The 15,113-nt window shown below is 47.2% G+C and overlaps 1 protein-coding gene across 3 annotated transcripts in view; it reads right to left on the bottom strand.

Annotated features, from left to right (window-relative positions):
- Window positions 1-3,269: 3,269 nt before the first annotated feature.
- Window positions 3,270-15,113, bottom strand: part of LOC135811255 (TNF receptor-associated factor 2-like) — a 35,785-nt gene continuing 23,941 nt past the window's right edge. For 2 of the 3 annotated variants that reach the window (XM_065324462.1, XM_065324463.1), the window contains exons 11-13: window positions 13,197-13,264; window positions 9,938-10,096; window positions 7,062-8,865 (exon numbers count right to left, since the gene is read on the bottom strand). In XM_065324462.1, the coding sequence (XP_065180534.1) occupies window positions 8,729-8,865; window positions 9,938-10,096; window positions 13,197-13,264 (364 nt within the window). In that variant the 3' untranslated portion in view covers window positions 7,062-8,728. Of the gene's footprint in view, window positions 3,743-7,061; window positions 8,866-9,937; window positions 10,097-13,196; window positions 13,265-15,113 lie in introns of those variants that run through there. The other variant, XM_065324464.1, reaches the window with a different exon arrangement.

Genomic DNA, 15,113 nt, shown 5'->3' with positions numbered 1-15,113 from the left:
CTCTTCATTGCAAACACTTGCATATTTCCAGCCGGATGTAAACGTACCGACAGCAATCAGCTCCGATGCCTCACCTTCTGGTCTGGGAGCTATTCTGTGGCAGCAAAGCAAGGCTGGACAATGGCTGCCCATTACTTGCGCCAGCCGCACGCTCACGGACACAGAGTCCCGATATTCGCAGATGGAGCGCGAGATGCTCGGCATAGTGTTTGCACTGACCCGTTTTCGCCAGTATGTTCTGGGTCGTCATGTACAGGTGTACACTGATCACAAACCTCTCATACCGATTGTGCAGAAGGCATTTGACGATGTGCCGCCTCAATTGCAGCGCTGGTTGGTCGCGCTCATGCCGTACGATTACTCCCTCAAGCATGTTCCAGGGAAGGAGCTCTTCTGTACTGATGCACTTTCCAGAGCCCCGGTAGCGTCTACTGATGCTTCTCCAGCCGAATCGCGTTCTCTCCATGAGTATGTTGGCCTAGTTTTGGAAGCCGCTCCAGTAGGCATTGCAGACATTCGTTGTGCTGCACAAGATGATCCAGTAGTGAGCAAAGTGATTCAACGCGTACTGTATGATTCGTGGCTTGACATTTTGCCACCGGAGCACCCCTACTATCTAGTCCGTGATCAGCTGACAGTGGTAGATGGCATCTTAATGTTCGGTGGCAGATTCGTTATTCCTGAAGGTTTACGAACAGCGATCATGACCCTAGCACACGAAGGACATCCTGGACAAGAGGCCTTCCAAGACACCCTGCGCCAGAGAGTCTGGTGGCCAGGAATGACTAAGGATGCAAGCACATACGTGGAACGCTGCTCTGAATGCTGGAGGAGACGTACCAATAATGCGCAAGAGCTCCAACCGACTGAGGTTGTTGGCGTCTGGAGAAAGCTGGCAGTGGACATCGTATCCATTGAGGGGTACTCGATTCTCTCCATAGTCGATTATGGCTCCAGGTACCCTATTCTGAAGATAATGCGCTCGACAACCTCAGCTTCCGTCATCAATGAACTTGATGAGGTATTCTCTGCATTTGGTCTTCCCGAGACTTTAGTTTCGGACAACGGCCCTCAGTTTGTCTCTGGGGAGATGTCTTCATTTCTCAGCCGGCTTACAATTACACATGTACGATCCAGCCCAAGGTATGCCCGCTCGAATGGCATGGTGGAGCGTCTGCATCGAGTGTTAAGGGAGAGACTGTCTGCTCTTAACATTAAGCCACATCTCCCTTTCCAGAGGCGTCTTAACCAAGTGTTGTTTGACATTCGATGTTCGAGGCATAGAATGCTCGGTACATCACCAAGTGAAGCTTTGTTCTCTCGACCACTGCGTACAAGAGTCCCGGCACAACTCCACCCCACCGTTGTGAATCCCCAGCACCAGCTGAAAGCAAAAGCTGAAATGTCTGCACAACACGACTCCCGACGTGGCGTGAGAATGCTTTCTGAGCTTCGGCCCGGCACAAAAGTCACTGTGCAGGACGGGTACTGCGACAAGTCTCAGTCATGGACCGTGGTGAACCAGTTCGGCCGTCAGGTAGGAGTGACCGATGGCTCTCGCTACCTACTGAGGAATAGGCAGCATGTACGAGAGTTTGTTTCACCGCATCGCCCGGACGATTCTCCACCCATGTCGTCAGCGAACCCGTCTTTCAGCCGTCATGAGGTGGACCTTCAGCGAGCGCCAGCACAGGCGGCTCCTCGGATCGGTCAGCCTTCAGTGCCAGAACCAGATAGAACCGGAACTGGACCGTCGGCTCGGATTGGTCAGTCTACAGTGCCAGGTGCTGTTTCGGCATGTCTACCGTCTGTGGATCTGCCTCCGGGCTCGCCATGCCACAGCATGCCACTCTCTCAACCTTCATCTGCACGTGAAATCCAGCCTGCTTCGAAGGAACACACTCCAGCTGCTTCCGGCAAGCGCTCATTCGTCGATGGTTCAGTCACTCGCTCCGGACGGCATATCAAAATTTACTGAGAAGGCACGGCTCTACGCAGACAGTTTATCCTAAATGATTATTGCAACAATGCATCATACTCACTCTGAAAGTTCAACTTGACAACTTTTTGTATTTTTTGAAGTTGAGTTCCTATCTTCCTCCATTGGGTGCTTTGAAATTCAAAACTTCATATTGTGTTCTCTCTTCTTCTTCTTTTTTTTAAATTCCTTCTATTGCTTTCCCCGGCACCGGCTTTTTGTTTGGGAGAAGGAGTGATGTACAGTGAGTATCGTTTATAAAGTGACCGGGTGTAACGATATACCGGCTATAATGATCGAACTCGCCAAAATCAAAATCAAATCACAAAAAATACACCTAAATTTTCACTATACACACTATTATCGGCTATACCGATATATCGCTCATTGTGATGGGCTTCAGGAAGCAAACCATATCAAATGCACAGGAAAATATCGTATATACTGATCAAGAGTGATGATCACAAAACAATTGTTCTTCAAATTTAGTTTATTTCTTCCAAAACTGATCCAGTGTTGCCTGGATGCATCTGGCAGCAGACGTGATTGAGAGAAAATTCTTCCTTGTATGCTGTAAGCAGCCACATGTACACGTGGCTGCTTTTCATGCTTTTTCCAGCATGTACGCATCATTTCATGCACAGTCATGTGCCATGTGTCAGTCATACATGCAAATCGGATATAGTGATGCACCGGATATAGTGATAAATTATCGAAAATCAAAGGGGCACGTTATATCCACTATTTACTGTAGTGATAGTGACTGCGTTGTTCTTACACCACCTAGCTGTCATATGTTGCATTCTACACATCACTGCATGTGTCGTACTCACACCTTCATGATGTGCTACATTCACACGGCTGTATGTTATAGTCTCTTGTCATTCCAGTAATCATTGCATTCTGGCCAGCTCACTACAGTCAGTCCTTTCAAAGTTCAAAAGTGTAAAGTACCAACCGGGTCACAGGTGACCCGGTACTATATTTTCAACCGGGTCCAAGCGCCGCCCAACCGGGTGGATTACCCGGCTCACCCGGCGCTGGAGCAGACACTGGTATGGGTATGGCTCAGTGTATAGGTATGGCTCAGTGTATGGGTATGGCTCAGTGTATGGGTATGGCTCAGTGTATGGGTATGGCTCAGTGTGTGGGTATGGTTCAGTGTATAGGTGTGGCTCAGTGTATGGGTATGGCTCAGTGTATGGGTATGGCTCAGCGTGTGGGTATGGTTCAGTGTATGGTATGGCTCAGTGTATGGGTATGGCTCAGGGTACTAGTGTATGCCTGTATGGGAGATGTAAGTCTCGTGTTGTTGAGAATAACGTTATGTTCGGAAAAACCTAAAGTCACAGTCACCTTTCGCAGATAACCAAAAATATAATAATAATTATTGTATTTGTATGCGGTTGACGCACCAAAACATTGATTTTCGGCGAAATCAGTGCAGAAATTGCGTATCCGACAAAAAGATCGGGGATTTCTCAAAACCACTGTTTTCGGCGAATTTTTCGGCCGGCCGATTTGGCAAATGCCTAGGGTCAGACCCACAACTACACTGTAACACCCATACGGTACCAATGCGGCAATGGTCGCAAGACGGGGGCTCTGCCAACCTGAAGCGAACGCGGTGCTGAATATGCGTTGGCCTAGCCAGTCCCTACGTTGCTGCTGCATCCGATGATGCCGTTGTTTTTGCTGCTACTGCTATTGCTGCTGCTGCTCATGCTTCTGCTGCTCATGCTTCTGCTGTCACTGCTTCTGTCGCTGCTTGACAAGAAGTTTGTATTACAATCAGCAAAACGTGAGAACAACAATTATGTACAAAGAACTCAGCGTGTTCAAATGTAACCAGGGCTTGTTGTTATGACAGTGACTACTACAAAATATTTTGTTGCCATCTTCAGTGACTTCTACTGCCAATGCAGACGTATGATATCATGCAGACGTATGATACCAGAGGCAGGGGCTTCTGTCGGTGCTGCTGTTACTTGGCTGGTCTGCTTTTGGTTGTGTTGAGCTAGTCCGTGCAGCTCACCATCAATACCCCGTGGTCTCCAGAAGTCACCGCCTGTTTGTGGTGCGACGTTAAAATATTTACACTTCTACTTGTCAGCACTGCTTACCCCGTCACGTGGTCTCGAGAAGCCAGCACCACTAAGTGATCTTGGTGGTTCTTGTTGCTGTTCCGGATGTGTGTAGCTAAAGCTTTGCTGGCTGCAACCCTCTGTACTCGTACCAGTGCCTATCGGCTTGAACGATAGGATCAGAACACTAAGGACATGGATTAAAAATAACTTGGTATTCACGACTGTGTTCATCCGTCCGAGAATGGCCTTGTTCAATCTGCCGGCAGAACTGTTTCGTGCTTTGTGGACTCATCAGCGCAACACAGAGAAGCTAAAGCCGAACCTGTAATGATGAAATTGGGAAGGTTATCCATTGTTTGTGTCCAACACTAACAAATATGCAAGATACCCAAGATACCCAAGATACCCAAGATACCCAAGATACCCAAGATATCCAAGATACTATAGTAACCACAAACAACGGATAACTTGTCCTTTGGCCCTTCATTTTAATCCATGGGAATGTTGGCATGAAATATCGCCATGAATGTCCACAGACTCCCATAGCTTTCTCATGTGCTAAATGGTGACAATCACAACACCTCCCTGGCACAGCTAACGACGTATTTTCCGGAGAACGGGGGTGCGACTAATACTCCGATCATAAATACGGTAGAAGTCTGTATTTTGCGGCAAAAGTTGGGGGTGCGGCGGCTTATACTCCAGTGCGGCCTATACTCCGGAACATCCGGTGCATTCTCCGTTCCATCTTGCTGAAAGAACAGGTGGCGGATTTCACGGGTCTCTGTAGCCTGCCAATGGTGTGCCTCTGAGTCCTATTGATATTGTTCTATAAAAGCGGGAGATACATGCACATATTCATGTTAAAATGATACATGTACATATTCATGTTAATGATATGTTTGCCCTCTCCATGTCTTGCTCCCAATAACGTAGACTTAGCTGGAGAAGTGAAAAGAATGGGTGGTGAGAGGGCTGATAAAGAAAGGGTAGTGAGAGGACTGATAAAGAAAGGGGGAGAAGGACGAGTCTGGGAGAAGGTACAACAATTTCATTGCTACTTGCTAGACAGTTGAGTCCAAAACGATAGGATCGCATGACACATTATACCCTAATACCTGAGCATACTGTCCCATCGGAGAGCCTCAATATCTTTCTTGCTTTTGAAGTGGTTTGTTACGTGTTTTCGTGGCGCCGGCTTCAGGGCACCTTACCTGCGCAGCGGATCACGTTCCACATTTTAGACCAGTGCCGCCTAAAACTGGTTTGTAGGCTGGTCGGCTTTAGTGGTAGCATGCTGCATCTAACAATACAAGCCTACATCCTGCATGTGCGTTGGCAAGTGACTTCTAATAATAGCAGATTGGCCTGGTACAATTGTTTCCGGTTTCTAAACTGGATTTTGGTAATTATTTTATTCCGCTTTGTTTTGGCAGTCTGTATCACAATTTTATGGTTTTCCCAAACAAAGCTCTGAGTACAGGACCTGAGCATGCTGTAACAAGTACAGTCAAACCTGGCTTACTCAGTCCTCTTTTATCCGGATCCCTCGCCATCCGGAAGTAAATCGTTGGTTACCAATTTACAGCACATGCCATGCATACATACATGTACACTGTATGTGTGTTCGATTATCCGGTTCCCTCGCCTATCCGGATATTTTTAGTGGAAAACGGATGTGTGCGTTTAAGCGAGGTCTGACTGTACATATCCATTATCATAGGCATGCATGTGCATGCATGCCAGTCCTTACCGGTATTAGGGAGGTTTACGTGTGTGTACCACGTGATACTCAGTGACCCACGTACAGGCGTTTTCTGATTCACGACATACCGTGTATGGAGGCTCACCCACGTTCCGCCAGAACGTGGGTGAAAATCTTAGGCCCGGGTAGCTTCGTCTTTGACCAGGTTTGGGCCTTTCGCTTCATGCTTTTGTTTGTTCCGTGTGACTAAACACAACATTGCAACGTGGGTGCCCTTCATCCACTTTACGTGGATCACCCACGTACGCGTTTCCGTTACGTGGGAACTAAACCTCCCTATTATGTAGTGTACACGACTGTACTGTCGTGTACATGACTGTACTGTAGTGCACATGACTGTACTGTAGTGGATATGACTGTACTGTAGTGGATATGGAAATCTAGTCGGAGGTCAAGCGGCCCCAGTGCTCCGGCCGCGCAGCCGTGAGAGAGAGAGAGAGAGAGAGAGAGAGAGAGAGATAGAGATAGATAGAGAGAGAGAAAGAGAGAGAGAGAGAGAGAGAGAGAGAGAGAGAGAGAGAGAGAGAGAGAGAGACACACACACACACAGAGAGAGAGAGAGAGAGAGAGAGAGAGAGAGAGAGAGAGAGAGAGAGAGAGAGAGAGAGAGAGAGAGAGAGAGATAGAGATAGAGAGAGAGAGAGATAGAGAGAGAGAGAGAGAGAGAGAGAGAGAGAGAGAGAGAGAGAGAGAGATAGAGAGAGAGAGAGAGAGAGAGAGAGAGAGAGAGAGAGAGAGAGAGAGAGAGAGAGAGAGAGAGAGAGAGAGAGAGAGAGAGAGAGGGAGAGAGAGAGACACAGAGAGAGAGAGAGAGACACACACACAGAGAGAGAGAGAGAGAGAGAGAGAGAGAGAGAGAGAGAGAGAGAGAGAGAGAGAGAGAGAGAGAGAGACAGAGAGAGACAGAGAGAGAGACAGAGAGAGAGGGAGAGAGAGAGAGTGGCACCTGGCAGAAATGATAATTTGTGGTTGCTCTACCGCTGGATGGAGAGAGATTATCCGTGTTGCCTTGTTTTCTGGGAATGGTGATTGGTTCTGGGCTGAAAGAACGGTTATACCATCTGCATTACAGGATTGCTCCTCGATCCTTCTGTGCATGTGATCAGGGAGGGGGGGGGAGTGGGCCTTAGGTGTGGGGGGGGGGGAGGGGGGGGGGAGAGGGAGGGAGGGAGGGAGAGAAGGAGGGGAGAAGAAGAGGGGCTGGCAGCTTGCTTTGTTCCACAAAGAGGAATGTGTCTGAGATAACATGATATTGGAATGGGAATGGAGGTGAAAATCACCTAAAACAAACCTACGTTTACACAAAACTGGACTTGAGCCAAAACCAAATGCAGAGTAAAACAAAAGAAACAAAAGAAGATAGTAGGGCATTCGCATGCCATCTGTAAGTTCTATGTAAGAAGGCGGTCACATGACTGATGATGTGAACGTGATAGATGATGGTCATGATGATCACATGACTGATGGTAATCACGTGGTTGGAGATGATCATGTGACTGATGGCAATCACGTGACTAACGATGGTCAAAGTGACTGATTGTGATCACGTGACTAACGATGGTCAAAGTGACTGATGGTGATCACGTGACTGATGGCAATCACGTGAATGATGATGGTCAAAGTGACTAATGGTGATCACGTGACTGATGATGGTCATGTGAGTGATGATGGTCGGATCAATGACTGATGATGGTCACGTGACTGATGGTGATCACGTGATTGAACATGATCAGGTGACTGACGGTCACGTGAATGATGATGACAATCACGTGACTGGACTCCACAAGCAGCGTGCGTGCATTGATGCTGTTGACAGCACATCATCATGTGCAACACACTGAGCTTTCACCGGCAAAGCTGACAGCATCCGGCTGACTGAAAGCTGAAGCGAAATCGGCTCGTATCGGTTCGGTTAGGTTTTCGCTGCTGTGGCTTTGTTGCTGGCTGTTGCCAAGCTGATACCGATGTAGTTATCTACCTCTGAGCAGCTTGTATTGTGGTCTTCGGCAATGCCGATAATGCCTTCAACTGAAGATGTAGCCAAGCTGGTCTAGAAAATCAGGATGACCGTCGTCATGGATATTACCATGGTGATATGGAGTGGTTTTGTTAGAGAACAAACTGATAACAAAACTCCTCAAAAAAGGTAGGTTGGAGGGAGCGAGCAATGAGCGGTGTATGGGCAATACGGCCATAACAATTTCAGCACGCTGGTGCGGCAGAGAGCGCAATGCTCTAGGCCTGCGTGTGGTGGTGTGAATACCAGCGGTGCTACCACATCCCCAAGCCATGGGCAAATTTGGAGAGGGGAATTTAACAGGATAATGCAGAGTTGCATGTTGAGAAATGAATGTCTAGATTTCAAGGATGTATCCCACTCTAATGCACACAGCATTAGCGATCATAGAAATATGTATGCAGATGTTGATGCAGGGGTGAGGAAGGGGGAAGGGAGGAGGGAGGGTGGGGGGGGGGGCGAGGGGGAGAGGGGTTTTCTACGACAAGCTAAACACGAATTTCAAGTCAAAAACGATATTGTTTTGAGAAGGCCACTAACCAATTGCTTTGCATGCAGTTTCATGGGATGGGTAGCTGGAATGATTCCGGATGCATCGAAAAGGTACGTTCTTTGTTGACAAGAATTCTGGCTTTTTTTCTTGCTTTTCTTGTTTTATATATTTTTTGCTTTCCTCCTTTTTTATTTAGTCTGTTCTCATGACTTTGGTGTGGAATGCTAGCCTAATATGATGTGTGGAATGCTGTCGAGGGTGCTGTGTGCCAAGTTACGCTGCGAAGAATGCTGTGGCGAATGGCAATTCTTGATTGCCAGAGATGTGATGCAGTTGAAATTGCTATGTCGTTTACCGTATGTACATTTGCCCATTGTGTGGTTGCATATCATGCCCGCTCGGAATCGGGCGGGCTGAACTGCGCCATTGTTCGGTCCACAGATACCTTGATGAAGAGTGTGTTGCCCTTGACGTATGTCGGCGATTCCAGAATGGAGACCGGGGCGAACATCGGACATCCACTGCCTGCATTCACACAATGAGAGGAATGTGAGCGTGTCAAAATGAGATGCGGGCTCGTGGATCGACCAGAACAGACCATTGTGTGAAGCTACTCAGTACCCTGGATTGTATAGTGTGGTTTGGCCAAGTTCAACTCAATCACTTCATCCTTTTCTTGTATTAGCCACCAAGCCATGTCAGGCAACCTGAGAGTGTTTGAAGGTTTGAATGATAATGATACTAATAGCAGCTCGCGTACTACTTAGAATTGAGCACCATGCACCTGTAGGGGAAAACTGTCTATTCATATCTGTTTAAAGGCCAAGGCAATGGCTTCAGGAGCAGTGATGTTGGTATTCTTCAGATCTTGTTTTATAACGTTGGTCCATCTGGTTGGTGGACGTCCGCGTGGATTGGAATGTCTGACTATTTGAAATCCAGGCAGAGTTGGGGAGATTAGAGATAAGTCATGATGGTTCTTGTATAATGAAGTATGATATCCATACAGCTTTCCGAAATCGATAGCCATCTCTGCTTCAGGAAAAATGAATTGCTGTATTTTCCGGAGAATACGAGAAACCGCACTCTAACCACCAATAATTCACCCAAAAAAGTCGGTAGTGCGACGTTTACTACGATACGGTGATTGATTGGGTAGATATTATGTATTTCGTGACAACAAAATATCAATCTGCGGCGTATACTGCAGTGCGGCGTATACTGCAGTGCGGCGTATACTGCAGTGCGGCTTATACTGCAGTGCGGCTTATACTGCAGTGCGGCTTATACTGCAGTGCGGCTTATACTGCAGTGCGGCTTATACTGCAGTGCGGCTTATACTGCAGTGCGGCTTATACTGCAGTGCGGCTTATACTGCAGTGCGGCGTATACTGCAGTGCGGCGTATACTGCAGTGCGGCTTATACTGCAGTGTGGCTTATACTGCAGTGCGGCTTATACTGCAGTGCGGCGTATACTGCAGTGCGGCTTATAGTCCAGTATACTCCAGTGTGGCTTATACTCCAGTGTGGCTTGTACTGTACTCCGGAAAGTACAGTACAGTGATATTAAGCCAAGATGTGGATGGTGTAACGTACCTGTATTCATATCCGAGATGGGACGTTTGAACGATGCCGATCGTCCGTCAGGCTTAAAGACCTCGGTGATGTTACGCTTGACAACGCTATCACTCTGGTCTATCAGCATCATGGTAACGCGAAGTTGAAACGGCCAGGGCAACAGAGCGTCATATTCACCTGTTGGAATATCGAGAGAACACCAATTGACCCTGCATCACCCTTCTGAGACAATACTGCCACTAATTTTCTATTGGCAAATAGAAAGCGGTGGGAGGTGAGTAGATGAGATCCACCGCCAAAGTAGTCGAATACCAAAAATACCATCCCATTTGCAGCATCCATTTTCCATGCCGCTGTTGTCACTCAGCACAGTGAGAAAATCCTTCCACATCCAAACAGGACTTGAACCTTCCAAACAGGACTTGAACCTGATACCCTAGGTTTCTTAGTCACGAACGTACACCATCCCTCTATGCCTGCCTTCTCCTACTCACCATTCCTCTATGTCTGCCTTCTCCTACTCACCATCCCTCTATGCTTGCCCTCTCCTACTCACCATCCCTCTATGTCTGCCTTCTCCTACTTCCTCCGTATACAAACCTTCGTGACTTTTTTTGGAAGGCTGCACACAGCTCTGGAGTTGTTCCGTTTAACTTGGAACAACACTCGTGGCATTGTCTAACCTGTTTACAAGCTATATACAAAAAAATGAGCAACTCAGACGAATAAGATTGGGTTTATTTAGAGTCTTCGTCGCTCGTGTCATTGTCACTTGACGACGCTGACTGCGCATCACCAACAGTTGCTGCTTCCGCTCGCATTTCGTTCAGCTTCTTTCCAGCGGCAGTGATGATCCTACGCGGCATTCTGGCTATGTCCTCTTCATCTCCAGAGCTGCGTATGAATCGTTGTGGACTATTCAGTCGTTCAAGCCCGCGACCTCCATTATGCGGCATTGCCGTGACCTCCATTATGCCGTGAAGCGATCTGTACAAACACATTCAAACGCTTCGCATTTTCTCGGCAGGATTCTCCTCCCAGCATTCTACAACGGCTTCGAGGTCTCTACGATTCCCCTTCGCGACAAAGGAGACGTGTGACTAGAGAGAGGCGAAGAAAGCCAGGTCGTCGACATTACGATCCGGAGTCTGCGCTGGTTGCACTACGACTGAAACGTTTCATCTTGCCGTGTGAGCGCAACAGCTTTATGTTCGCATGCTGCATGCAGGCCGTGCACCGTAAGTAGACCTACGAGCATGGCCAGCTGCAGGGCAGCAAGTGCCACGTGAATCTGTGTTCCACGCGCGAGCTCCACTTCATCACTGTGTCAGTTTCGAGCAAGTAAGTCTTAGTTTTTTCAATTGAATCGTGAGTTCCTGTCGGTAACGTCCTTACGCGCATGGCTTCCGTGGAGAATCTGTTCGGGATCAACCAAACCTACCTCGACATGAATGTGGGTTGTCGATGACAGCCCTTGGCACGGTTCGTTGAGCAGGTCCTTGCTCAAAGACATCGTTGAAAAAAGGCACGAAGTTTTTGTATACGGAGGAAGTACTCACCATTCCTCTTTGCCTACCTTCTCCTTCTCACCATCCCTCTATACCTGCCCTCTCCTACTCACCATCCCTCTATGCCTGCCTTCTCCTACTCACCATCCCTCTATGCCTGCCTTCTCCTACTCACCATTCCTCTATGTCTGCCTTCTCATATTCACCATCCCTCTATGTCTGCCTTCTCATACTCACCATTCCTCTATGCCTGCCTTCTTCTACTCACCATCCATCCCTCTATGTCTGCCTTCTCCTACTAAAATCTAATATAGAAAACGTATCTACTTCATCTTCAGTATACGCAAAGGGTAGCTCTTAGGTACAGCACCTAGGGTAGTTCTTAGGTACATTGACCTATTGACCTATTGACTTATTGACATACATGCTGACATACTTGTACATACTGACTAATAGGCTCTTGCTTACTTCACTGATGACAAGAACTCGGGCAAGATACGAACGAATTTCCCTTGCCAACTTTTCTGTTGATGCTTACTGTATAGCAGGAAATTTTCGGACGGAATATATTTTCGTACGATTTCGTACTAAAATTAGTTCCTTAATAAAATTTGTTCATGTGAAGTTATGTACACTATACATGCGTACCGCATGCAAACACGTGCATTTAGCATGCAGCACTGTACGAAAATGAAATCCGTACGAAAGGTCGAAATTCGGCTTTGTCCGAAAATATTGCCGTCCAAAACTTTTTTTGCTGTACAGTAACTATCATCAAGAGTACATGAAAACCAGAGTGTGCAGCTTGGGGCCTTTTCTGCTATGGGTGTCTGTCACGGCGAAATTCCGTGATTACATCATATTTGGCCCAGATGATGGCCAGATCTGAGGCGGGAAATGGCGTAGTGCGTACAACTGAGCTGCAGTTGTGCAGAAAGAGACCTGCTTGAATCCTGCTTGTACGCACTACATCACTAAAATGATGTAATCACGGAATTTCGCCGTGACAGCCACCCATCCGAGCTGCACACTCTGGTTTTCATGTACTCTTGCTATCATCTCCAGTGTCTGCACAAGGGATTTCAAAGCAACGGGGTACACGTGTACCAGGGACAACTCTTCCGACCGCGTCAGAGCCGGGTACATTCAAGTGCAGCTACTAAATGTACATAAGGGATCCGTGAATATGTTACGACTCCCTGATGTATATTTAGTATAATATTCTCAACCGGTTCACAAGTGACCCGGTGTTCTTTTTCCAAACGGATCCAACTACCCTCCCCCCCCCCCCCCTCTCAACCGGGTCGGTGAACCGGCTGACCCAGCTCTGGAGCAAACACTGAAATTCTCATATCCTGGAGAAAGCTAGCAATGATAACAATAACGTCATGGGTAATGTCAGTGATGTCATAGGCAGTGTTGATGATGTCATGGGTTGTGTCAGTGACGTTATGGGCAGTGTCAGTGACGTTATGGGCAGTGTCAGTGGTGTCAAGCACAGTGTGAGTGATGTCGTAGGTGGTGTCAGTGTGGGTAATGCAGATAACTTCATGGGCAGTGTCAGTGATATCATGGGTAGTGTTGATGATGTCATGGGTAATGCCAGTGATGTCATGGGCTGTGCCAGTGATGTCATGGGCAGTGTCAGTGATGTCATGACTCATGGGCAGTGCCAGTGACGTCATGAGCAGTATCAATGATGTCATGGGCAGTGCCAGTGACTTCATGAGCAGTGCCAATGATGTCATGGGCAGTGCCGGTGAACTCACCTCTCATTAGAACGAAGAAGACGCTGAGATGGGAATTCTTGCCCATTCCATCTCCATTGAGATACACCCTGTGTAGGTGAGCAATGCACAGCGCATAGTTGACAGCAGACAGCGGCCCGGATTACAGAACACACGCTTCACAGCAGCCCGGATTACAGAACACACACTTTACAGCATGCTGAAACACAGAACACACACTTTACAGCATGCTGAAACACAGAACACACACTTTACAGCATGCTGACATACAGAACACACACTTTACAGCATGCTGAAACACAGAACACACACTTTACAGCATGCTGAAACACAGAACACACACTTTACAGCATGCTGACATACAGAACACACACTTTACAGCATGCTGAAACACAGAACACACACTTTACAGCATGCTGAAACACAGGACACACACTTTACAGCATGCTGAAACACAGAACACACACTTTACAGCATGCTGAAACACAGAACACACACTTTACAGCATGCTGAAACACAGAACACACACTTTACAGCATGCTGAAACACAGGACACACACGTTACAGCATGCTGAAACACAGAACACACACTTTACAGCATGCTGAAACACAGAACACACACTTTACAGCATGCTGAAACACAGAACACACACTTTACAGCATGCTGAAACACAGAACACACACTTTACAGCATGCTGAAACACAGAACACACACTTTACAGCATGCTGAAACACAGAACACACACTTTACAGCATGCTGAAACACAGAACACACACTTTACAGCATGCTGAAACACAGGACATAACAACATGTACGCCTTACAGTATTCCTTGGTACAGAGCACATACCGTACTCGTGCGATTATTGCCCCTGGGGCACCATTTTTTCAATGTCCATCACATATGGGGCAGTATTCAAGATAGGGCACTATTTTTCAATGCTGGTTTCATTTGCGTCATCCAGCATAAAAACAAAGAAAAATCGGCCTAAAGTTTCATGCATACTATCATGACTCAAGCGGGGTCACGTGGACGAAGGGGCCATCCCGCAGCTACTCTCCCTGCCACCATCATGAAGGACCTGGCAGGGCACGACATCCCTTTGAAGAATGCCGGCGACCTAGAAAGAGCATGAGCATTTGCTGCAGACAAGTCGAAATGGAGATCAGACATTGTTTTTGGATGAGTTTTTGTTGACTGGAGACAGAAGCGGACTTGGCTTAATTTCAGTGTATTCTCATACATTGTTCTTTGGCCTTTGTACGTGGGCTGTGGTATTATTATCATGACTTAGCTGAAACTGCAACAAGAACTGAAATTTTGATCCTCAAACCACCAGTTCCATGGCCTGGACAAGACTATTACAGTATTAGCGAAACAACACCAAACGTGCACATGTGCTTGGTTACAAGCCCGAGGGGGGGGGGGGCACTATTCAAGAGAGGGAATTATTTTTTCATGGGCACTCAGAGGCTGGGGCACTATTCTATAGGAGTGAAAATTCGAATGTTCGTTCGATAAGCTCCACCGAACGAATATTCGTTACAACGAATGAATACGAATACTTTCATACGGCGCTCTGCTACATCTTCTGGCGTCTCTGTCACCGATTCAGTGTCATCGAGATTCTCCTCATCATCGCTCTGTGGCAGCGGGTCAATGCTGGAGTGATCGCTTATTTGATCATCGTCTGACAACCCGGCAAAAATGAGAATTTCTGAAAAATGGATAATCTTCAGGGAAGGTCGAATCTCGCAGAAAACCCGCCACATGTTATCAATTATTAACATAATTATCATTGTTGAACTCGGATGGTGAGCCAGTATAGTTATGATGAAGAAAGGAAAAGGGCTGAATATTACGAGTTAGGTGTCAGGTCGCCGAATGTCTCATTACTCTTTGTCAGTTTTATGCCATTTTGTCGCACTCGCTGACTGT

This window comes from Sycon ciliatum, chromosome 3 (assembly GCF_964019385.1).
Source record: "Sycon ciliatum chromosome 3, ocSycCili1.1, whole genome shotgun sequence".
NCBI lineage: Eukaryota > Metazoa > Porifera > Calcarea > Leucosolenida > Sycettidae > Sycon > Sycon ciliatum.
This window is presented reverse-complemented; position numbering and strand designations above follow the sequence as displayed.